This window comes from Tachypleus tridentatus, chromosome 2, assembly GCF_004210375.1.
Source record: "Tachypleus tridentatus isolate NWPU-2018 chromosome 2, ASM421037v1, whole genome shotgun sequence".
Classification (NCBI taxonomy): Eukaryota; Metazoa; Arthropoda; class Merostomata; order Xiphosura; family Limulidae; genus Tachypleus; species Tachypleus tridentatus.
The window spans coordinates 114,592,576-114,619,009 of record NC_134826.1 but is presented as its reverse complement, the minus strand read 5'-3'; the positions used below and the strand labels follow the sequence as shown (position 1 = coordinate 114,619,009).

At 30.2% G+C, this 26,434-nt stretch overlaps 1 protein-coding gene across 6 annotated transcripts in view; it reads right to left on the bottom strand.

The window, feature by feature from the left end:
* Positions 1 to 7,672: 7,672 nt before the first annotated feature.
* Positions 7,673 to 26,434, bottom strand: part of LOC143244881 (latrophilin Cirl-like) — a 93,475-nt gene continuing 74,713 nt past the window's right edge. For 3 of the 6 annotated variants that reach the window (XM_076490335.1, XM_076490337.1, XM_076490338.1), the window contains 8 exons: positions 26,181 to 26,292; positions 24,089 to 24,192; positions 23,234 to 23,624; positions 17,066 to 17,169; positions 16,099 to 16,267; positions 15,530 to 15,661; positions 14,572 to 14,638; positions 7,673 to 11,720 (listed from right to left, as the gene is read on the bottom strand). In XM_076490335.1, coding sequence (XP_076346450.1) covers positions 10,840 to 11,720; positions 14,572 to 14,638; positions 15,530 to 15,661; positions 16,099 to 16,267; positions 17,066 to 17,169; positions 23,234 to 23,624; positions 24,089 to 24,192; positions 26,181 to 26,292 — 1,960 coding nt within the window. In that variant the 3' untranslated portion in view covers positions 7,673 to 10,839. Of the gene's footprint in view, positions 11,721 to 14,571; positions 14,639 to 15,477; positions 15,662 to 16,098; positions 16,268 to 17,065; positions 17,170 to 23,233; positions 23,625 to 24,088; positions 24,193 to 26,180; positions 26,293 to 26,434 lie in introns of all 6 variants that reach the window. The other 3 variants (XM_076490336.1, XM_076490339.1, XM_076490340.1) reach the window with 3 other exon arrangements.

Sequence of the window (26,434 nt, the reverse complement as noted above, 5' to 3'; positions counted from 1 at the left end):
ATAACATTGTGAATAAAAATCACACCTAACTATGCATTTTAATAATATTTTTGTTTCTGAAATATGTAATCTATAGTATACTTGAATAGAGAACTGGCTTCAAAAAACAGATTTTTAATTTCAAGATTCACCCTCCAACTTGCCATCAGACTTCGATTTCATTATATACAGTAGCGGAGAAGGATTATACAAATGTTGATCTTAAACAAAATAAAGAATTATCTGTAAGACGTGATGTATGATCCGTTACCTACTTTCCTTTCTTCACTAACATACATCTTCGTGTAAAAACGAAAAGCCCCACAGTGGCTTAGCGGTATGTCTGCGGACTTACAACGCTAAAAACCGGGTTTTGATACCCGTGGTGGGCAGAGCACAGATAGCCCATTGAGTAGCTTTGTGCTTAATTCAAAACCATAACAAAATGAAACATTCACTGCTAAATTATTATTCTTACTAACTCATTAAAAAGTAGTTGTAGCCTATAAAAACTCGACCCTCTGTAATAATACTTCTACTTTACTTACCTATTAAATATTAAACAATATTTTATATTTTGGGGCGCATAATAATAATTTAAAGACGGTTTTTGTCTTTTTGTTTAGCGACTGTGACAAATGTGACTACTACGTAAGGAAAATAGGAATTTACTGGCATTCGAGTTTCAAGTATTACCCATTTCGGTTTGTAAATTCAATAACATAATACATATAAATCTTTCACGAATTTAATAGTAAACAAAAAAATTGGAGTTGGAGAAATACTTTTATCATTTGTTATTCTATCAAGTAATAAGGTACAAAATGGCTATATTTTTCTGTGAAACAAATAGATCTCATTGACTTCTTAACTGTTGAAGTTGAGGACTTATTTGTTTTTTTTAATTTCGCACAAAGTTACACGAGAGCTTTCTGCGCTTGCCATTCCAAATTTTGTAGTAAAAACATAGTAGCGTCCAATGTTAATTCGCTGAAGTTAAACGGTTTCTAATCTTCGAAATCTATAAACATTCCTGGTCAAATATCTATACTTTTCCTATTAATGAGTGTTAGTCACAGTTATAGCTTCTGAGGTTTATAGTATACCAACTGTAGCAAGCCAACAATATATATTGTATCTTCGTGTGTTGCGGTGGCTACCTTTTATAACCAACAATATACGTGTACAGGTATTTACATACACATATTCTTGATTGTTACGCTCGAGAATCTTCTACGACTTTAGTGGATAGGCGGGAATTTCGCAATGCAGATTAAAAGGTAAATGTTACATGCATTTCTAAATATATTTAACTGAAACAAACGTCAGTATTAAAGTAAATATGTAACAGCAAATCCGTCACATAGACTAATACGATTAAATAATTAAACTCATTATTTTCTTCTCTGCTTCTTTAATTTGTGTTTTTGAATTAACTTGAAATTTATCAGATATTTTTTCTTTGTTATCAGACACATAAGTACCAAAACAAAAAACTCTGTACTCTTGCTATTTAGCTATAGCGGGTATTGAAACAGATTTTCTGTAGAACTCCTACAATACTATAGTTTAACTTATTACGTTAATGTTTCTTTCTGTTAGAATACTACCATTTGACGGGTACGAAGCAAATATCGTTTCATTCTTATGGTGATCACTTAAAAAATCAAAAGAAGAGGCTAAATAGCCGTTGTACTTAAAAATTACTTTAGGCAGGAGTAGAATTAAATTTGTCTATGAGCCATTTTTTCTTTTTTTGGTTTTTTGTGTGTGTTCCAATAGTATCTAGAATGGAGCGTACACCGAATTCTGTTTTAATACTCATGATATTTACCAGCCTATCCTCAAATTGAAAACTTTTACGATCAGACTAAATTATTCCATGAAACCTAAGGCGTGATCATACACATCAATCGAAAGGATATGAGTTCGTGAATCCAAAACTGTAATTAGATCTTAAGTCGCTCAAGATATGACGAAGCTATGAGCTAAAGACTTATACTTGAAAAATAACTCACAACCATTCCATGAGTCGCTATGCCACGGCCTAAAATTAACTAAAATACGTTTCATGGAAACAAAATATATAAGTTAATAAAGAAATTATAAACAACTACAACATGACAAAATGTTATTTTTTTTATAAACAAATAGTAACAGCTTATAAACAACCTATAACAATAAAGTATAAACAACTACAACATGATAAAAATGTTTTATTATAAAGAACTGGTAAAAGCCAACGTATCTTTTGACAACAATGTGCGTTTATTCAGGATTCTAATGAGTCAAAAGTAAATCTAAAGAATTATAATGTTTGAAACCTAACTCCAATATCCACAGTAGACACAAAAATACTTTTACTTTTTTAAGGGTGAATTAACCGATTACAAAATCCCATTTTCACATTTAACGCCAACTTATCGCATTTGAAGAATTTGACTTTTTTTTTTGTAGTTTGTGTTACTTATTAACGTAATAGTCGTTGTTGGGAAATTTAAAACGATGAATAAAACACTGCAACGGCTACTTTTGGTCTTAAACAATTTATCCAAGTGTTCATCTAATAATTAAAAGTTTTAAACATTTTCATAAATAGTGACAAAATTATTTTCTTAGTTTTTTGATAAAAAATAAAACATTTTAGTAAAAGGACCCAATTACTACATATGGACGCTAAGGCCAAGCCTCTCCAGGGAAATTAAAACACGAAATTCAGTTTTCCCTTGGAATATTAATAGGTGACTCCACACTAAGTTAAACATGCTGTACTGGTAGTCTTTCACCTACAGTGTAATGAATGGCATAGTATTGTGCGCTTTAGGTTTGTGGGATCATACATTATATGAAAATTAACTTTTATTCTCTTAAAAAAAAAGTTAACTGTTTATTATCAAATTAATAATGACTGGAAACGTCTAGTTATATTGCCTGTGTCATTTCCACAGCATATTAAAATAATAGTGACTATTTTTTAAAAATAATTCTACATCGGTATATATATATATATTTACTTTATCAAAATATTGTTTTTATTTAACTTTTACTTGAATATCGTGTAAGCATTAATATTCAGTTTAACTAAAATATGAACCTTACTCAAATGGCTCAGTTGTAAAGCTGAGAGTTGCTGTGGTGAACAGAACTCACATAGTTCATTGTATAGTTTTGAGCTTAACCACAAATACACAATGTATAAAATATTAAAATAAGTTTTAACTTGAAGAAATATTGCTGTAACAATTAATGAATGGAAATTCCAGAGATAAATTATTATGATGACTTTGGGCAGTATTTTAAACAATATTATTGATACATGGTGTTACTATGGTAACTAAGTAAGGGTTGAATCTGACCCAAGTCTTGATTTGGTTTCTTTTGAATTTCGCGCAAAGTTGATCGAGGGCTATCTGCGCTAACCGTCCCTATTGTAGCAGTGTAAGATTAGAGAGAAAGCAGCTAGTCATCACAACCCACCGCAAGCTCTTGGGCTACGACCCAAGTCTTCTCGATACAAAGAGAAAACTCGTCGTCTATGTCTCAGGTACAGAGGCTACACTTCGAAGCGTTGTTCTCACCTATAATAAGCAACGTATATGGAATTATTGAACTAGATTAGGTTCTACAATCACACAATTGTCACCGGATAGAGCTAATAAATAACTTTGTATCTGATAATTGATTTGGTTTGTTTGTTTCTGCGCAAAGCTACATTATAAACTGTCTCTTATGTTTATCGTGAGGATTTAACGCTGTATTTTAGCTTTGTCAGTTTATTAACATACTGCTGATACGTTAGGGAACTCTTGAAATTGGAAATGTTATATTTCGCTGATTTAATATTTCTAGTCAGTTTTCTACATATGACATCTTATTTCAATTTAAAATTACTTTTTAAAATTATTTTAGTCTTGAGCAATACAACTAGCTTTATATTAATTATAATTACTCAATAATGTCCAATAATTTTCTGCTCAAAAGTTTAAAGACTAACGTAAGAATTGTCTTTCAACTTTTAAACCAATCAGGAACTTTATTATATAATTTACTATCACTTTATTGTTTATTTCATAGTAAACTACAATAATGTAATATGTAATACATTGTACCAGAATAGGTGCTATTATAATAATAATCGCTACGAGCGCTTCTTTCATCAGTGTATTATAGGTCATCTATCAGCTTGGTATCCTTACTCGCCCGCGTCGCGCCAAACATGCTCGCCCTCCCAGCCGTGGGGGCGTTATAAGTGACGGTCAATCCCACTATTCGTTGGTAAAAGAGTAGCCCAAGAGATGACGGTGGGTGGTGATGACTAGCTGCCTCCCTCTAGTCTTACACTGCTAAATTAGGGACGGCTAGCACAGATAGCCCTCGAGTAGCTTTGTGCGAAATTCCAAAAACCAAACCACGTATCCTTACTACTATATAGCAAATATGAAATTTCCTGAAATGTTTTGTTCAAAAATTTTCTTTCTCATAATGAATATAAAATGCGGGTTGGTAGTTAACAAAGTTTCGAAATTTAAGACATATTGGAAAATTATTTAAATATGAGCCTAGCTAAATTAAAATAGTTTTACTGATTGACTTTAGCCCATAGAACTATTTAATAATTAGTTTTTTTAATAGAAAAAAATAAAAAATCTATAAAATCCAAAATTGCACACTTCAAATATATGTTTCTATTATCTGCTCAAACTTTTATTTTTTATTTTGCCTCCGTGGACTCATTAGATAGCCCGATGTGGCTTTGCTATGAGAAAATACACATGCACACACAAATATGCCTAAATGATGAATTTACTGCCATCTTTTGCTTTAAATCACAAATAACATTTCAGATAAAACTCAAAGTAACAACATAAAACAATAAAAATGTTAGTTTATTAGTTTGTGGGGTTTGAATAAGTACATTGCTTAATATCTATTCACTTAAGATTAATTGGCTAATCTTAACTCTGATGACAATTGTTTTTTTTTTCACATTTTCCATCTTATATATTTTCTAATTCAGTTTTATATTTTTATTTATAATAACTAACAAAAATTAAATATTATTTTTATATTAGGTTTATGTAGAATATTTTCTATCTATTTTCATTATTTCAAATTAAAAATTTAAACTTTGACACTAAATGTTAGAAAAATTAATTTATTCTAAATAATAGTAAGAATGTGATAATGTTTTCCAAATGTTTCATAGGAGCATTTAGTTGCATATTTTGTGTATCTATCTTTTCTTACTTTTATTACTAACACTATGAACTGTAAATCCATTGATGTGAAAGACGTGTTTCATTTGACGTTATCAAATATTATTAATATTAATCAATTAATTAACAGATTGCCTATTTATGATTTTCGTGCAAAGTTACACAAGAGCCGTCAGAACCTAACTATTCATAATTTTAAATTAATAGACTAGAGGAACGACAACTAGTCAATAACTTCCATCACAAGGTGTTAGCTTACTCTTGTCTAACTAAATATTCGACTTTAGCCGTTACTGTTAAGGCATATTCATTCCATGAAAATACGGAGCACGTTTTTGCGGTAACGGGATCCGAGCCATGGGTCCTGGTGTTCATAGTAAGAGAATTTTGCTAGACTACAACCGGCTAGTATCAACTGAAATCGCTTTGATTTATTTATATGTATTTATTAATGAAAGATACACGATGGAGTTGAATTTGAGTAAATAGTATCACTGAATTAGTTAAGTTTTATAAATGCTGGATTTACATGCTTTGTTGCATATTTTGTTTTGTTTATGAAATTTTAAAACAACATTAAAGAACTTCTACTAATATAATTATACATAACTAGTTTTATAGATGAAATAAGATACTGTGTAATTCTGTTTGAAAATACATTTCTTCAGTTTGTCAACAAGAAGCACCACTTTAGATGAATAATATACAGTTGTTTGTTTGTATTATGACAAAATAACAAGGAATTCATATGCATTCTGTCCACCACTAAGAATCGAACTTTGGATTTTACTATTGTGAATCCATAAACTGCTGATTTACCTCAGGAGTAACATTAATTGATTCTTTTAGAAAATTCGAAATATTTGTGCGTGTAAGGGCTTCCGTCATTATTTCATAAGGAATTCTTATGTGAAAATGTTTCTAAATATCTCATATACACTTTCAACACTTTTACAAACAAATGCATTTGGTGGTGTTTTTCGTTACTTCACTTACTATGTTATGACTGAAATGTCACTGCTATTAAACAAGCAGAACTGTAGTTTTAAGTGAATTTGTATTTTCTTTTATACAGATTAAAGACAGTGAATGACGATTTGAGTCAGCCTTAGCCTGTACTAAAGTATTTGAAACTCTAATGTTAAGTTTCATCTAAATGTATTATTCTATTTCTTACTTCATTGATATATTAATTTTTAATAAAGTAATTTAAGACTTAAATGTCGATGTTTTTATCAATTTTTAATCGAATATTAATGAGTGCATTCAACTTACTTTACGTGTAGATGACGCAGAATTTCCAAGATTATTCGGTACCAATCATGTAATTTATAGAGGCAAAATTTGTAACTCAATATCTATGATAGATATAGAGAAAATAGCTTATTGTGCAATTAAACAAAACAAAATGTTATAAATAAAGGATTTCTCTTGGTTGGAATCTTAGCTTATGTTTTAAAACCAGAGTGAAGTAAAATTATGTAATATTTAAATTATAAATCGTTATTTGTTCAAATAAATCTTTAAAATCGAGGAATCGTACTAACGCATGTCAAACGGAAGTATTTTGAGAAATATTGCTGCAAAACTATGTATATATAGCATGGCTCTGCAACCTCAACTTAAAAAAGAACGAATTAGCTCTTTCATTGGAATGGAAACGTACATTTTCCTCTATTAGGCGTTTTAATGGGAGTTTGGAATTTTGTACCATGTACCATCATGTAGAAAACGCAATTCTCTTCAATATTCGCAAACATTGCAAATTTCAAATAAATAATTAAATATCTGAAAAAAAAATTGTCTCTACAAATAAGCCTCCCATTCCGAGATATCATTTTGTACACGTGGCACTAAAATAGTTAACGGAGAAAAAATATATATGAAGGCCTTTTGTTGCTTTTCCTACAATGTCAAATGAACAATAATTGTGATGCTTAAAACAAGAACTGCATGTAACATTTTATTTAGTTATTTCGTTACTTTGTTCTTATGTGAATAATACGTATATAGATATGTAATAAAAAAGCGACTCTATACAACGGTTACTTTACACAATTTTTAAGCACATCAACTTGGAGTATTTGTAGTTGTAAGTAATTAAAGGGTATTTTGCTACACATTTTGTTCAATTGATGAAGAGCAGACTGTCAAAATATTTTGTTTAGAAAACAAGTTTCACGTAAGTAACAATGACTTAGTAACTGTAGTCTAAATTTAGTTGGATATCTAAAGGTAGTTTGGCCAAGGATGATCTGTTTCTCACTAATGTTTTTCACGTAACTGTTCTAGGTTCAGTTGTCGATTAAATTCAGTATGAAAGCTTATGTTTTTTAGCTGATGTTTTACTCAGCTGTTAGTGGATATAATTAAAGAACTAATTAGTTATCTTATGCATTATTTTTGTGATAATGAAAAATTTCGACTGAAGAACGCAACTCGACAACTAAATTACAGCATATATTGAGGCAAAAAAGTGTTTTTTCAACGAAGTTTTTATTCACTGTATATGCTAAAGCTTAATTTTGGCACATAGTAAACTATATACGGACAATGTCTAGCAGCACAAGGTTATCACAACTGGCTCTATGTAAAACACTGGTATTGTAGTCCTTACGATGCTCGTAAAAATGACACTTACATAACTTAGAACCAAAGTATAACAATGCTAGGACCACAAAATCATAATTATTTTCAACAAAAAAGAGCATGTACAAAAGTATTTCTTCGTGACATGACAGTCTGCTTATTTTTTCTTTTACTGCATTCTAATACCATTAGTTATCCAGTTTGAAAATGTAGAAATTACTATATAAATACATTCTCAAGATACACACACACACACGTACGTACATACACACCACACACATGTACATATTACGTCATATTTTATTCTTCTAAGTATGGTGGCACATGGATGTGGAAACCTATAACACTGTGGTTTCACACTTAAGGTGAACAAAACAGAAAGCAAAGGTAATTAATTATCAAGTATAAATTTCAACAAAATTGTAAATAAATCCCGTGGCAAATTTACATTTTAATACGATCCGTTTCCTTTCTCCATAATTACACATTTAAAAACAACACCTTTAGTGAATAATAATGAATTTCGAATGGTAAAGAACTTGTAAGCACACAAGATTCTTTATCAATACCAACAAGATGTCATACAAACCTCATTAATGCCTCCTCGCAAGTTTCTTTTTAAATACTAAATATCCATACTTGTGGATTATGTATGTATACCTTCTGTTGATCATTATCGTAAGCAATGGTATTTTATCAAGCGATAAAACTCTAGAAAGAAAATAAAAACTATGATTTTTCACAAGTTGAAATTGTATACACTAAATTAGTAATTTTTTAAGTGCCTGGTTAAGCTAACATTTTTTTCTAATCACATATTCCAGTTCTTTGTCATCAATACTGGTGAGTTATTATGGTTTTTCCCTTTTCATACATACTTACCTATAATACAACACAGTGATTCATTTTTCCCTATGTTTTAATGTTTTAAAAGAAATGTATCACTAATTTTATATTTCATTCAATTATTCATAATAAATCAGTTTACATGGTTAATTCAAGTATTTTAGTTTACTTTTTTTTTCATAAATATGATAGGTTTCAATTCACAACATTAACATTGCTTTATCATATTTTCACTTTCAATCCTAAAGCCATAATAGTTCTTACTATACAACTATCATCTATTAACTCTTTAAAAGTTTACATCTGACTCTCTAGCTACCTCACTGTTAACGTTCAGTTCCAAAACCACTTTTATTGTTTATCAATGCTCAGCTCTTAACCTCAAACTTGTTTGCATGTGGTATGTTTAATGCTCTAAACTCAGTTTAGCTACATGGTTACTGACACTCAAGATTGAACTCAAACGTGCTCATAATTTTTGTAATCTCTCACTTAAAAAACGAGGTGTTGTGATGTTCATGTTCAATTCTAAAGCCAAGCACATAAAAGCAAAAACTTTATCTCAGCTGATGCACTGTTAACATAATCCTTTTTTGTTGTTTTAACTGAGCTACACAATACATTATCTGTGTTCTGCCAATTGCAAGTATCAAAACCAGATTTCTGGTGTTAAATGGTCCCAGATTACCATTAAGCTACTGAGGAGGCAATAATTTTTTTAATGCTTATTCAATAGTAAAATGGACACAAAATAAGTATTCTCAAAAACCTCTTTGCACCCTGTTCTATAAAAGGAAACAAAATTCTCAAGAAGAGATTGCTTTTAATAAAAGAAGTTTGTTTTCTTAATGCAATATTTCTGAGTACTTAACTTTGTATATTTTAATCACATATTATATTTTTTCTGATATCTAATAAATTATGATTCTTAATCTTGGAAAACTGGTTTCAAATACACAACTGAATCAGGAACTACTATACTAGTTCAAACAATTGTATATTTACAAATCTAAAAATATTTTAGTGAATTAAGTTCAGTTACATTGAAATGGAAAATTTAAATTATTGTAAGTTTAAGATATATTTTTGAAATCATTTTATCAAAATATGATCATATTTACATAATAACTTAATGTAGTTTAATAGTTTTTCAGTTTCTACTAATTTTTTTCCAAAGTTCAAATCAAAGAAACAAGTTAGAAAGGTTTAAACTATTTATCATGGCCTACTCACTTAGTTTAAGGGATACGAGTGCTGCCATTCTCCACCATTAATAACCCTTATTTAGTAGGCACAAGTAAAAAGACTTACAAAGCCAAATTTCATGAGGTGACTTTATTGTTGGATATGTTTCTCTTAGAGATTAATTTATACACACTTTACTTGGTGAAAATAAACTAGAGTAAAGCTGTGTATATGCTAAACTTGGTGAAAATAAACCAGAGCAAAACTGTATATGCAAACTGTATTTTGTCATCAACCATGAGTGAAAACCCAAAATCTAATATAGGTCATGAATTTGTAATGATGCAAACAAACAATCTGTAAATGATCAAAATCTTTCTTTAGATGTTGAAAAAGAGTAACAACTGTTGGGAATGATAATGTTTTAAAACATCTCTCCAAGCATCTAAGTAATACAAAGTTTAATTACAAGCTCAATTGCTTGCACTGTTTTTGCACACACATTCACAGCTGTTTATAGACATCAATAAACACTTAAGTACATTTATTATTAACTAACTCATACTGCCATAATCACTGTAAAACATGAATAATGACTGATGATCATGCTCTAATATAGTCTCTGGCTTGGCCACACTCTTAGGATGCAGAAATAGACAATCCTACTATAATCAGTTTCAATCTATACAATGATTGATTTTTTTTTAGAATATCACAATTCACATTCTTCAGAACAAAATTCCAGATTAAACTATCTGTTCAGCTGACATTAAGCTTTCACTTTTGTGAAATATACAGCCTAATTCTTTGATTATGAAAAGACATGGACGAGGATATAGTGACTAGGAGGACTGCCAGAGTCAACTGGAGATAAGCATAAACTTACTTAGGCTGAGAGAGAGAGTTATAAACTGGAAAAGTCTTTTTCAAATGTTCATATATTATAAAACACCACCTATGTTTTGCTTTAGGAGGAGTTTATGAACAAAAAAATTATATCTTGGTTATTGTAAAATATTAACACTCAGCAGTAAGTGCTTAGATTCTGTGGAATTTCATTTCCTTGATCCACTAGAGAGTCTAGGTGTAGGCGACTTACCACCTTTTCACCCTCCAGCACTGCCATAACAACATTATCTGGATGAACATGAAGTAAGTCAGGAGTAGCTGTTGTCCATTCACTATGTTCTTGATCTGCATGTAGCTGCAGCTTTTCAAGAGGAACATCTGAGTTTAAATGTGTAGTAGGACTCTGAGAGTTGTAAGATTTAGCACTAGATAGCCTATCACAATTCATCTTTTTAAAATAACTTCCATAAGCTCTATTTTCTCTGTTTTGCCATGGCAATTCTGGGGTTGAAGTAAGAGAAAAATTTTTTTGTGGTACATTTACTCCATAAACAGACTGGACCAAAGGAGTACGCTGATACATTCGTGTATGAGAAGAAACCAACAAAGGGTGCTGGTCATACCCACTGGAAGATGAGTGTTGACTATGATCTGAGTGTTCTCCATAGAAGTCTGAATGAGTGCCATGATGACCAGCTTGAGGGTAATGACGATAATCACCATAGAGAGATGATAGTGTGTCATTATCAATAGATTCATAGATGTGTTCAGAATAAGCACTGTATTTATCAGATGAATTGGAATAATGGTGTTGTTGTAAATGTTTATGCCTGTCTTGCAAGGAATAATGCCATGCTCCAATCAAAGAATTGGCTGTAAAACCATAAGAAGCTGAATGACCAGAGTTATTTCCACTTCTAGGAGCAGTGGATGACAATTCTGCTTTTGGTAATTGAGCATGACCTCGAAATTCTTTCTTTTGAAGAGATCCAGTAGCAGGTCCTCTTTTCCCCAGAATTTTATCTTCTTGGTTGATTGTGGTAGTTGGATGATCTACTAAAAGATAAATATGGATGAACTGACCTGATGTGAACAATCACCAATAAGTTTCAAAATCTACAACTTACGAGCCATTAATGTTATCTTTTTATCAAGAATTAAAAAAGAGTTAAAGAGAACATTATTATAAACTCTTTTTAAAGCTAGCTTCAGCTAGTGTTATTTCATCAGTTGAAAAATCTCAGTAAAATTCCTTTACTTTTGTTGAGCCAAATGATCAAACTCATTGAAAACTTTGTCAAAAGATTGCTCATATGCTGTAGGAGCCATACACATTTCTATCTAGAAGTTGTAGAAAGCCAAAGAATTAAAAGTTTAAGATAAATATACCCAAAACAGTATAATGCAAATTAAACACATTTTACCTCTGTACCAGGAACAGTAGCTATCTGAGATAAGATAATAAAACTGATTAAAATTATATGTGAATACAATATTTATACATTCCTCCCTGACTATCATGCCACACACATATATGATCAGGCACAAAGATGAATACATTCAACGTAAATGTAAAATGTTTTAATAATTGTCAATAAAACTTCATGCAGTTTGGTATACGTTTGCATTAGCAATCCATAAATATATATAGCATTTGTATAGTTATAAGTATATTTGTGTGCATGTGTAATAATTTACTTAATGTCACAACCACAGAAAATACACATTGTAACTTTTGTATCAATAAGTACAACCATAGATGTGTAAGAATTGCAGAAGTTGTGACTAAAGCTGATGTATTATGATAAAAACCCTTAAGTAAATAGTATAAACCTGTTGTAACTATATTACTTGCGATTTGGTACATGGTAGCATCAATAATTGCTGTGATTATAAAGGATATTCACACTTGGAGTTACAACTATGATTACACTGTGTGAAGAAAATAGTTATCTGTGACTGTTGCACGGCCGGCTGGAATCATTGTTGTGACTGAACTGTCTGAAGAAAATGGACATTAGTGACTACTGTGAAGTTTATGTTGGTTGGAGTAATCATTGTGCTTGTATTGTCCAAGGAGAAAGGATGTCCAAATATTATCTGCCTTTATGCAAAATTCCCAGTTATACAGGGGTTTTTATATGTTGAAATGGGTGAAACCTGACTTTAGTAATCTTCAGAGCTAGTTGTTTTCAAAATATTAAACTGATGTACCTAGTTTTGTAATTTTTTTTATCTCAGGTGAATTTTCTAACTATATTATTTTCACAGCTGTTTCATGCTCATTCACCACTTTTTTAAATAATTCTTTCAGTTTCCTCTGCAAATATGTTGACAAAGGGTCATAATTTTTTTCCTCTTCTTTGCTGGTTGAATATTTCTCCAACTGCTCTTATGTCACTCTCTGGATTTGAAACAAGCTGAAAAAATGAACTTAATTCCTATCACATAGTTTTTTTTTTCTTTTAATTTTATTTTAATTACATCTCTAGCATTCTACTATATAATTCATATACTTCTACATTTGGTTGATGTGGGTAATTGAAAATGATATTATCTACAGTATAGTAAAAACAATCATGATTTCCATCTTTGACTGTTGAAGGCTACTGAAAACAGTATCTATATCATACTACAAAACTCACACATTTCTATAATTGACAGATGTGTGTAGTTTAAAATGGTATTATATACATCAAACTAAACAATGTACATATCTCCAAGTTTGACTGATGAAGTAGGTAAAACAGCACTACCTGCTTATATGGTTAGATTGATCATATAATTTGATAGGAAAATATCAATTATTACAGTGAAGGGCAACACTTTGAAATTGCATGTCTTCTGTTTTACCTCCATCATGGACTGGATGCTTAAAGTAAAAAAAAAATTAGATCTTCAAAACCTTTCAATTACCTTCTGCTTATATCACCAGATTACATGGGTATTAATAAGTTGAAATTTTGAGATTTTGGACTACAATATAAATGACCCAAAGTTTTGGTTTTAGTACTTCCCATCAATCTTCACATTATTTTATCTTTGTGTCAGGCAGACTACAAATTCCTGTAATAATGACTTCTCTGTTCATGGGCAGTTTAGGTTTCCACAATATCTAGGAGCTTTTTACTCACAAAAACCAAATGTTTTAACGAATGGTTGGCACCTGTATTTCTAACTTATATTTGTACATGTTACTCTTCAAATTGTAGGCTCACATCTTCCACACAGTTATTATTAACTGATTAATTTGTGAACAGCCTGGTGTTTATGGTATATGGTATCTGCCAGGTTGTTTAGAGAGAATATTGCAACCAATAAGCATTTAACCCTAACAATACAGAGTGAAGACATTAGGTAATAAGGCTTAAATTCAAAACCAGTTTATTGCAAAAGGAAAACCTATTAGGATTAAAAACAAAAGCTAATAAGAGAACAAAGTCCTTCTCATTTTTTTTATAGGGCTGCTTGACAGGAAATTTGGTAATTATTGTAGTAGTAAAGGTGAGTAAACAATTTTCTAGGTGTATTACTGGGTGTGTGACCTCAAACAGATCCTATTTTCACAATGAATTTAATATGCAGACAAGTTAATCTGCTAAGTGGTGACAGTGATATTAATAGCAATGACATTTGAGCTGAAATGAATAATTGCTTCAGTGTTAGTAGTTTATTTATAGCACGATAAAGAATGCTTAGTTATTTATGGTTTGATAGGCACAATACTGTTTACTTTTACATATGAAGATTATTGATGTCTTTTGTGAATTTACTAAACTGTTGTGTCTACAAATGGTATTGTGTTTGTAGTAAAAAAAACAGTACAAACTTAGATAAGTTAGCTTACTACCATATATCAAGAATAACATTAACACTATAAGTATATGCATACATTAACAGTACATACCTTCTGTTGTGAACTTTTGAGAGATTGTAAAGGTCTTGTTTTGTGAGTTCGATTGTTGATTGATGACCTAAAATTTAGATAAAAATTAAGAATATCACTTTGATGTGAAAACTTCTAATACAAAATGCTAACAAGAACCTAGAAAAGGAATGGATTTCAGTGAGGTTAAGTAATTCAGAATCAGAAGTATATCCTATGTTATTTGTTACTAAGCAAATAGAAATGTATTCAGAACTAGGAAAAATAAGTAACAGAATGTAGTCCCCTGAAATTACATATATACGATTTTGATGTTAAATTTCATCTAATGAATAAAATACACTACCTAATAAACTTCCACAAAGGATTTGCTATTGCTTATCATTTATGATTTCAAATTTTTTATTTTTTATTTAAGGCTTAGAAATCCTTTTACATCAACCTAATTTCATCAAAGCCAAATGAACAAAACATTTTTTGCCAAATCTGGATTATATTATTTAAGAACTTTTCACAGTTATACATACACATCTGTGGTAATACCTCTTTTTAAACTGTAAATTAGTGTTAGCTGCTCTGTATCATATAACAAAAAAAATCCTGGTTACCACAAGGTTCTGGTTACTCTTTCCTATTGTGGATCTTCTTGGTAAAGGTGAAATCAACTTACACTGTCTCTTCTGATATTTATGCCAAATTATTCCATTTCCCTAAAACAGTATAGTATTATTATATGTTCAAACAATCTATGAAAATTGTAGCAAAAAGGGAAGGAGAGAGGGAAAATAAGGAAAGTTGAGAACAACTGTAAGATGGCCATGCACAGAGAAGCTAACATGCTAAAAAGTAAAATTTTTCTAATGGGAAAGAAATAAAGATAAAATGAATAAACAAACAAAAAAGGGTGCAAAAGTGCAGGTTTAATACCTGAAGATAAAGAACAAACAGAAGAAGAGGGCAGAGGTACAGAAGTACCCACACTGAGCTGAGGGGTGGTGGTTTGAGTCCTGGTAATTGGGAGACTTGCTGCCTGTTCTTGGTTCTTGGATTGCCTTAAGCTTTCAGGGAACCATTTTAATCTCTGGAGATATGTCTGAATTTCTTCTTTCATCTAGAACAGGGCAGACAGATTTGTGACATATTGTTTCAACACAATAATTAACACATTAGTAACTTTTAAATGAAAGAATGAAGATGTTTTATCGGAAACACCACTGATCTCTTGGACAAGAATATTGCAAAAAAACAAGAAGCTACAATATGAAGTCTCATGTAACAATCACATATACTTGTAACATATTACAAGAACATGTTGCTATTGATTTGTATGTTTTAAATTGAAACAATAAGAAAAATGAAATTACGTTTCCGGATCTCAGGTATAAAAGATCTCCCTCCATGCATAAAAGATGTAAAACTGGGGAAAGAGTAACTTATGAAACATCAAACCTTTTTTTATCTGTAAACAATAACTTTTTGGTGATTATTATAACTAAACTACAACTAAAAGTCTGAAGGTACAAGCAGTAATGTGTATTTGAATATTACCCTTTCATTTTTGATGCAGTAGAATAAGAAAATAAGAATTCCCATAATACAGTTGAATATACTGAAGATATAGGCTAAGATGTGTCTAGATTGGGATATATACAGTAACCCTGCTGTCCATGTAGAGCTTAGCGACACAAGTACTATACTGGTCCATGTTATCGATATCCTGTAATAGAAATTCGTTTACGAAAAAAGATATCTGTTAGATATAAACAACTATTTATGTTTAATGTGTTATGATTTAGATGGCATATAGTTTTAAGTTTTAAATTTACTTATTTTTATGAGTGACAGTTTATTACAGGTTTGTTTATGTAACTGTTTTTGGAAAAATATATTAATATAACTATTATGATTTTTTCAAGGAATGGTCAAGTTTTTAAGTCTAAGTTAATGTTGCACAATATATATATATATATATTTTTAAATCATCTTTTCTTTGTTTCATTTATTTTCTTTTATTCAAACATTATAGAACAGACTCCTTTCCATAAGAATTGCTCGATATTGTGATTTCCTTTTTTTGTCATTATTCCTTAGAGTCTTTGGTACTTTTTGTCAAGAAAAAAGCATTTACATCTGTATTTATATATTTACTTTTATATTTTACTTTATATTATAAGTATATTTTACTTTTTCTATTCTAGAGATATTTCTCAATGGGCAATGGAAATAATTTAATCACTTTTCCATCAAAAGATGTAGTTCTTATAAACTAACCATTATTAAAATAGAAACTGGCTAGAGAAATAATATATCCTTATTTCTAAAAATGAAATCACTTGATACCTCTAGTAATAGAACAGACTGGGCTTAATTTTACTCTCTGTACACATAAACAGTGGTTTGGTGAAGGAATTCAAAATATTTAACAATTGACTACATCTTATTGTTTATGGTCTCATACATTAATATATATAACAAAGTATTCTAAAAAATAAAATTATAATTACAAACGACATACTTAATTTTTGAAAGTTTTGCCTCTTCCTTCCCTTTTACCATGGTTTTAATGCCAGAATGATGACAAAGAATGCAAGTGGCTATACATAAGAACACGGCACTCCCCTTCAAACAAAATAACAAACAATTAATGTTTTGGACTGCAATATCAACATTTGAGCTGTTTATAACTGGTACATAAAATGAGCATTTCTTTCAAAGTAGAAGAGAATGAATAATTTCGTTTTTAATCATTTACCCATTAATAAACTTTAGCAAAATAAATAACAAGGGGCATAGAAGTATATGAGTTACGAAATATACGGATTTCAGAACAAAAACTAAAGATAACATACATGAATTATGTAACATAATTATTCACCTTTGAATTATTTATAAGAAAGACTTTATAGTAATGTACTGATAAAATAAGCAGTTAAATTTGATTATTTACAGATAAAAATTGTAAGCAGAATTATTTCAATATAATAATAAAACAAAGTTACATGTTGAAAAAAGATTACTCCTCAATTTAAATCATTTCTTATGCCAAAAATAAATTTTTCAAACAATTTCTTCAAATCTAATTACTAAATTACAAACTCTATGAGGATACTACATGTTATAAAACCTACATAAATCCTTCAAAAATAATGTGTAGTAACTTGAGTTCTGGATAAAAAAGTTATCTAAATATCAAAAGTTGTGTTTGATAATATATAGTCTTTTTGTTTTTGAATTTTGTGAGAAGCTACACGAGGGCTATTTCTACAAGCCATCTCTAACTTAACAGTGTAATACCAGAGGGAAGGCATCTAGTCATCACCACCCACTGCCAACGTTTGGGCTGCTCTTTTACCAGTGAATAGTGGGATTGTTTGTCATATAATAATGCCCCCATGGCTGAAAGGGCGAGCATGTTTGGTGCAATGGCGATTCAAACCCGTGACCCTCAGATTACAAGTCAAATGCGTTAACCCTCCTGGTCATGCTGGGTTTTTTTGAAAAATAATCTATATTTTTGGTTTTTACTTACATAACCACTTGCAAGTTTGATTACTGAGTTCAATAGATTAACTGATCTTTTATCAATTAATTAATTTATCAAAACAAAATTCACATTTTTGAGTACTTTCTTGTTCTAACATTTTATATACAGCTACTGCAGTAGTAGATAACATTTAAATATGATATAAAGAATGTTATCAAATTATTGCTAGAACAATAAGCTCAAAAGTTTGATGGATTTCCTTGAATAAAAGTTTGTATGACCTCAAATAAAACTCTCCACATTATATCTTAGTCAAATCATTATACACACATATATATTAAAACTTTTTATTTATAAATACTAAAGACACAAGTGGAATGTACTTTTTTGGACATTTCCTCTGATAATATGGATCCTTTCACTCAGATGAAGACAACTAAAACACAAATTCAAGGTTGATCTTATAATATTATGATACAATCAGGATCATTGGAATGTTAAAATCCAATATGCACATATAAAAGTCATACACATTGTTTAAAATTTTAAGACTGTTTTCTCTTAAGATACAAAGTGTTTTGTTTTTTTCAACAAGATTACCCAAGATTCTGTCCAGCCACTACAAAGAATTATTCTCAGGAATTCCCTAAGATCAATAACAGTCTAGTAGCCATAAGTTAAATAGAAGACAGTGGTGAAGATGTATAAGTTGCATGCATATTTTTGTGAGTTGGAAAAGAAATGGAGGTTATCCTATGTAAAGTAAAGGTAATAAATAAGGAGAATGCTAAACTGGGGAAAATAGCAACATGATACGATGGTTAATGATATTATGCAAAGGCATTACTAGGTACTTAAAAGATTTATGGCTTTGATCTTGAAACAGGTTCAAATAAAATAATCACATTAATTTTGAGCTGGTTAAAGAAAAATTGGGAAGTTTAAAAAATGATAAGTATTCTGGATATGATGACATTTCCCCAACAGTTTTCAAGGTTATTAAATATTGGATGTATGAGCTACTTACTACTATTTTCTATCAATCTGTGAATAGTGGGCCAATACCAAAGTATTGGAAGTTAGCTAATACTGCTCCTCTGTTCAAGGGAAGTGACAAAAATGGTCACACAATAATTTACACCGATTAGTTTTAAGTCATTCTGAGAAAAGTTTTGGAAAGTGTTAAAGATGCTTTGCAAAGCCATTTAACAAAGTTTAGAATTTCATCAGATAGCCAACATGGTGTGATTAAGGGAAACTTCTGCCTTAACATATTTTTAAATTCTTCCAAAAGGTTACTGCATATGTAAATGATGATAAGTGTGTAGATTTTATATATCTGGATTTTCAAAAAAACAATTTTCAAGGTGCCACATAAAGGCTTGTAAAAAAATCACCTCTACAGATGTTGAGGGATAAATTAGCAAATTTCAAAGAAGAATGGCTGGATAATAGAAAGCAGAGGGTTGTCATAAATGGAGTTTAGTCAAACTGAATTAATGTTGTCAATTGGGTCACCTCAAGGCTAAGTATTATGACATAGATGAAGCAATATTCAATAAGTAAATACATCCTTGTGCAAATTAATTGAAACAAATGGCCATTGTACAATATTTTACCACCTTTAAATTATTATTATGCCCCAAAAAATATAAAATATTGATTAATATTTAATAGGTAAGTAAAGCTGCTAGAAGTATTATTACAGAGGGTCGAGTTTTTATAGGCTACAACTACTTTTTTAATGAGTTGGGAAGAATAATAATTTAGCAGTGAATGTTTCATTTTTGTTGTTGTTTTGAATTAAGCCGAAGCTACTCAATGGGTTATCTGTTCTCTGCCCACCATGGGTATCAAAACCCGGTTTTTAGCATTGTAAGTCCGCAGACATACCGCTGAGCCACTCGGGGGCTTTTTGTTTTTGCAAGATGATGTATTTTAGTGAAGAAAGGAAAGTAGGTAAAGGATCATACATCATGTCTTACAGATAATTCTTTATTTTGCTTAAGGTCAACATTTTTATAATCCTTCGCCTCTTATGTAAATTACTCAAATTAGCAGGTTTTTTAAGGTTTTGGGCATTGCTAGTAATGAAGAGGATGCTGCTGATTTACAAAAGGATTTAGATCATTTAGTGAGCTGGACAAATAAACTGTAGATGGGTTTCAATTATAATAAATACAAGATAATGCATATGGGTTATCGTGATTTGAATTATAAGTATAATTTCAATGGGAATATTCTTAAGAGTGTTATGAAGAGATCGTCATGTAATAGTTGATCAATGTATAAAGCTATCAAAGTAGTGTACTATTGCTAGTGATAGAGCAATTAGGATTTTATTTTGTATCTACAGAAATATTCAATACAAGAAAAATATGTTATAATTTCCTCAAAAAGGTCCATGGTTAGGCCACATTTGAAATACCGTGTGCAGTTTTGGGTTCCTTACCTCAGGAAAGATATTACATTGTTGGAAAAGGTTAAGAGAAGGGTTACTAGAATGGTGCTTATGATAGAGGCATTGTCATATGAGAAGAGGCTGAAATCTCTTGAAATAAAACGAGTTTGGGGTGTCTGATTGAGATGTTTGTGATTGTAAAGGAAATTGACAGTGCTGATTCAATTCTCATTGCTTAATTAGATTTGATGTTTTGCTGCATATGGAGATAAATAATTAAATTTTGGTTCCATATTTCAAGAGATTTTGAATGGATGAGAAAAGAACTATCTGCTGTGAATTGAACAATTTAATTGATTAAAAATACTGTTCAAATATGGAATTTTTTTTTAAATTCTTAGATATGAATAATAAGCATATTCCTTATAAAAAATGGATAGCTGGAAAGAAAAAAACGATTGGCTCATGGAGGTTATACAGCATGACATTTTAAAAAAAGCATTATAAATATAAGAAGTTTAAATTGAGTGGAATTTTAGGAGATTTGGACAATTATAGAAGGTCAAAAAGTTGGCTATATATTTAATAGTTAATAGTCAGGATTTTTTAAAATACATTAAGAGTAAGCAAAGTGGTAGGATGGGAGTAGGGCCTCTGAAGAATGACAAAGAAATACTAATGCCTGATGATTATGGGATGGATGGGTTATTAATGTTTTTAGAAATGAAGACTTAAGCAATACTCCTTTTCATGAACAGTTGTTAAATGGATATGTGATTGAACAACATGATCACAGTAATTTTGAGCTTATTAAAAATACAAATTTGAAAACTAAAGTTCCTGAGATAGATATTTGCACAAAGGTATTGAATGAGGTTAAAGATTTGGATATGTGAGGCACTTGCCACTTTATAACTGCCAGAAATTTGATGTTAGCTAATGTTAATCCTCCTTTTAAAGGAAGTATAAAAATTGTCTCTAAAAGATGATTTGCAAAGCCATTCAACAAAGCATAAAATTTTGTTGGATAATCAGCATGGATTCATTAGTAGATACTTTAACAAATCTTTGATATTCTATGAAGAGATTTTTACTTAAGTAGATAAAGTGTACTAGTGTGTATTTAATATATTTGGATTTTCATAACACACTTGACAAGATACCACATAATCAAAGACATGTTAAAAAAATTTGCCTCTTTAGATTAGGGTGTAGGTTTGTTCATTGGACAGAAAATTACCAGATGAAAGACAGCAAAGTTTTGTTATAAATGGAGCTCAGTCAAGCTGGATTTATACCACAAATGGAGTATACCTCAGGGTTCAGTGTTAGGACTTTTTCTCTTCTTAACTTAGATTAATGGCATTAATACAGAAATGATCAATAAATTATTTAAATTTACTGTTGATATTAAAGTTTTGGGTGTTGCTCACTGTGAGGAAAATGCTGACACTTCAAAAAAAATTCTGATAATTTGATGAGTTGGATGAGTAAACTGCAATTGTTCTTAATTATAGTAAATGCAAGGTAATGAATGTGAGATATCACAATTAGAATTAAGTATAATTTTGATGGGGATTATCTTCATGTTGTTATTGAAAAAAATATCTTGGTATTTTGGTTAATCTGTCTCTTAAACCATCTGAAGCAGTATATTGTTGCTAATGGAAGGAAAACAGGATTTTTGGTTGTATCTGCATAAACTATGAATCCAAACCTAAAGAGGTTGTAATGTCATTCTACAGGTTATTACTTAGATTACACTGTGTTTTTGCAGGACTACTAGTATACTAGGACAATACCTAAAATTGAAGTTTTGTCATAAGAGGAAAGATTAAAATCTTCAAAACTGTTTTAATTTGAAAAAGGTCTGCCCTAGATGTTTAAGACTCTAATGAGAGTTAATATCATTGATGTCTCACTTATTTTTTTCCATATTTAATGGTGAGAATTGGGAAATTAAGGGATACAAATATAAACTTGGCAGAATATGAATCATTTTTAGCTCCAATTGCTTAATATCTTTTAATAGGATGCTTGGCCTTTAGAATGGTTGTCTTCAGATCTTGTAGGTGCAAATACTTTACATGAAAGCTTGATAAAATTTGAATGGTAAAGGCTGGCTATAAGTGTTTACCTTTATTATAGAGCAATATAGTGGATGGACCAGTCGGTCTTTTGTTATCATTAAATTGTATTGATGTATGTTAAAACTGCTTATGTTCTTCGCAGAAAGTATCTAGTAAAAAGTAAATAACCAATAATTAGACTTCTGCGAATTAGGTATAGGCTATTAATCATGAATATAAATTATATTTGACTTACAAAATCTTCTCATAAGTGTAGAACAATAATTGAAGGAGGTACCCTGTTATGTAAAACATTTACTGTACCTAATGAAATTTTCTAACCATAGACATGCCTTTTGTGTATGATAATAAATAAATTTTGCTTATAAAATAATTATTGCTTCATTATGCACAATTTATTTCTATATTGTTAGATGCCCATAAACCATTCATATAAGTAATACTGAAAAGGACATGCACTACATGTAAGATTACTTTATTTGAGGTATCAGTGACATCTGTATTTGTTTCTTTAAGGTTAAAATTTAAATTGAAAGACTCAGTAATCTGTCAAATGTACACATTCACCACATGTACTCATAGATCATCTGGCTGACCTACAAATTAGTATTAACTAATTACAGTGTACTGCAATTTAGTTTATGTGTGGAGAAAAAATAATGGTAAAAACTTTAATACCTATTAATTTATTGTATTTTTAATACTTACAAAAAGTATTCCTACTGCTGGGCCCACAAAGCTGAAAATAAAATAATTGTCTGTCTGCAGCCAACAAAAATCTTTTGTGCCATAGCTGTATGGATCCACAATAGCTGAAATTGCCACAATCACTATAGGAACTCCATAAGCTAAACCATGATACCAGATAGCTCTGGATTTCTCAGATTCATACACTTCAATAAGGAGCACATATAAGTGGAAACTTTCAACAAATACCCATGCAAACACTACCAGTAGAAAATAGTGCAACAGTCCAGCTATAATTCCACACAGAACCCTGATGTGGGTCTGACCAACTCCAGCTGCAAAGATCAGCTCAGTTCCCAGAAGACAAATGCAAAGATTCTTATGAATTGTTATTGCATCTGTGTGAAGACTTCTGAAACATAAATAATGAAATAAAATTTCAAGCAAAACATTTCTGATTGCATTACACATAAAGCATCTAGAATAATTAAAGATATAGCACACACAAATGACAAGTCAAATTACTTACTAAATCTTGTCCTGTGCAAACATTACAAACAAAATCGTTCTATTTAGCTAAGTGGTAAAAGCTAAGCATTTCAGGTAACCAAATGTTACTTGCATTGGCTACATTTACATCACATTATTTACAAAAGGTATTAACATTACATTGGATACTTTATCAGAGAACCAAACCTGAAAAAGCATTTCTAAGTCAATTGTCTGATTATACCAGTTTTATTTAATTATTAAGAAGATGGGAATATTGTTTATATATTCAGAATAATCTAAGACTTTCATAATTTGTTATATAAATAAATGATATCTAATATTAAAAATCAAATATATAAATTGTAGAGAAATGCTTATACTTACTTTGTGACATGTAGAGCTGTGATGGTTGTCAGTAAAAAAAGACAACATAAAGCACAACTGACAGAATTCAAGATTTCTAAAAATCTGTTTTTCCACTGGATCATCTTGGAATGAAAAAGAAAAAAAAACTATTGCAAAATTGCACTGAAACCATAAATTACAAAGAAGATTTGGATGATTTGCAAATCTAGAGGTATTGCAAGTCTAAGATGTTTTTTTTTTGAAAGGTTAAAATTTAAAAAAAGGCATTATAAATATAAAAAGTTTAAAGTGACTACAGTGTTGGGAGATATCAGTCGTCTTAAATATTTACATGTATACATGTTCTAAATTGTATTGATTCAAAAATATTAATGCAATTTAATAAGTGGGAACAAAAGATACATTTATATAAAGAATGACACACATCTTAATGTGTGATGATATACTACATACTAATGTCATGAATTACATATATTTTAATAAGTGATGGCAGAAGTCACACTAATGTCAAGAATAATATACATATCTGTGACTAATGGTAAAAATCATACTAATGTCAAGAGCAAGACACATCATAATGTGTTATAATCAAAAGAAAATTGCATTATGCTATCACTGATGAACAGGATTAAACAAGAGCTAAATTCTCAACAAGTGGCCCAAATGTTCAGTAAAAAAAAAGTAGACATTGAGATATTTAGAGTTCTAGCTGGGTGAAGAATTAGTTTTGGCTAACTTACAGTTTCTGTTAGCTGCATTGTACTGTTAGATATTTTCATTATTTTAGATTTTAAAAAGTAGATCTGTATGTGTGTGGTAGTAACTCAGAATTTTAAAAGAAATTTAAATTGACTGCAATGATGGGAGATTTGGATGATTTGCAAATCTAAAGATATTGCAAGTCTAAGAGGTTTTTTTTTTGAAAGGTTAAAATTTAAAAAAAGGCATTGTAAGTATAAGAAGTTTAAAATGACTACAGTGTTATAAGACTTGGATGATTATAGAAGATCAAAAAGTTAACTATAAATGTAATAATTAATAGTAAGGATTTTTTTAAATATGTTAAAGGTAGGCAAAATTTCAGAATGGGAGTAGGGCCTTTGAACAATCAGAACTTACTAAAATGTCTAAGTTTGAAAATAAGGTTCCACAAACAGATATTTCCACAAGGGTATTATGGTATTTCCTTAATAAAAATAATAAATTATAAGAATTTGTACACTGGTAATTTCAGTTATCTTTTTAGGGTCACACAATACATTAAGTACTGTACTCTTTGAATCTATAATTATTATTCTATGTCATGTTTATGTGGATTGTAAAAATATTTTTGTATGAGCCATTTAACTAAATTTAAATTAATATGGAAATGAATTAAACCATACTTAAAATTTGAACAAAATGTTTGAAAAAATATCACTCAGTAAACAAAATGCCTCTTTTCTTGCATCTGTCAAATTATAGTCATCAGCTTTGGGTCTTGAGATGTTTTATTTATAATAACTGGTGCCAATTGCAAATGAAAGTTAAAACAGTGATAAAAACAGTTTCTCTATAGGCTGCACACTATAGCTTAAATATCTTTGTAGATTGCATGCCACATTAGCACCAAAGTATGTTATAGTAATTCAAACTGTTTCAGAACCACTGCAGTTTTATTTCATACAAAGAAAAAAACAATTCACAAATTTTCTCCCTGGAAATCTGGTAACCCTAATGTTGATACTTGATAAAAGGAGCCATACTGATGTCAAAAGTACATACATGTTAGTGTTCAAAATACTATTATAACTGCATGTTAAATGATTATGGAAGTTCTAATTTACGTCCACATTGACCTGTGCTACAACAAATCATGCTTTTGTCAACTGATGGTTAAAATTATACTCATATGAAGAATTAGATGCATTTTAATGTATAATTATAGAAATAGCACTTATATCAAAAATGGCACACATCACTGAGTGATGATAGAAGTCATGCAGATGTTTAAATATTACATACACTTTATTGTATACTAATATACTAGCTGTCTACCTAAAAGTGAATTTTTTTTTTTTTAATAATTTATTAACACAAGTGGATAGTTTGAAATTCTACAGTATATCACCTCTGGTGGTTTTATTTCCATCAAAACAGCAAAGTTGGTCAAGTGGTTACATGCACAAACTGTATATGAAACACTTGAGTTCTTAACCCAACAGCCTTCTCCTGACCATTCCCTATACAAAGAAATACAAATTACCCAAGCTCTATAGTAAATAGTTGTAAATGTAAGGAAATACAAAGTTTAAAAAAACATTTGTTTCAAAAGAAACATTTTGCTGAGTTTTTTTCTGTTAGTGATCACAATACCAACTATAT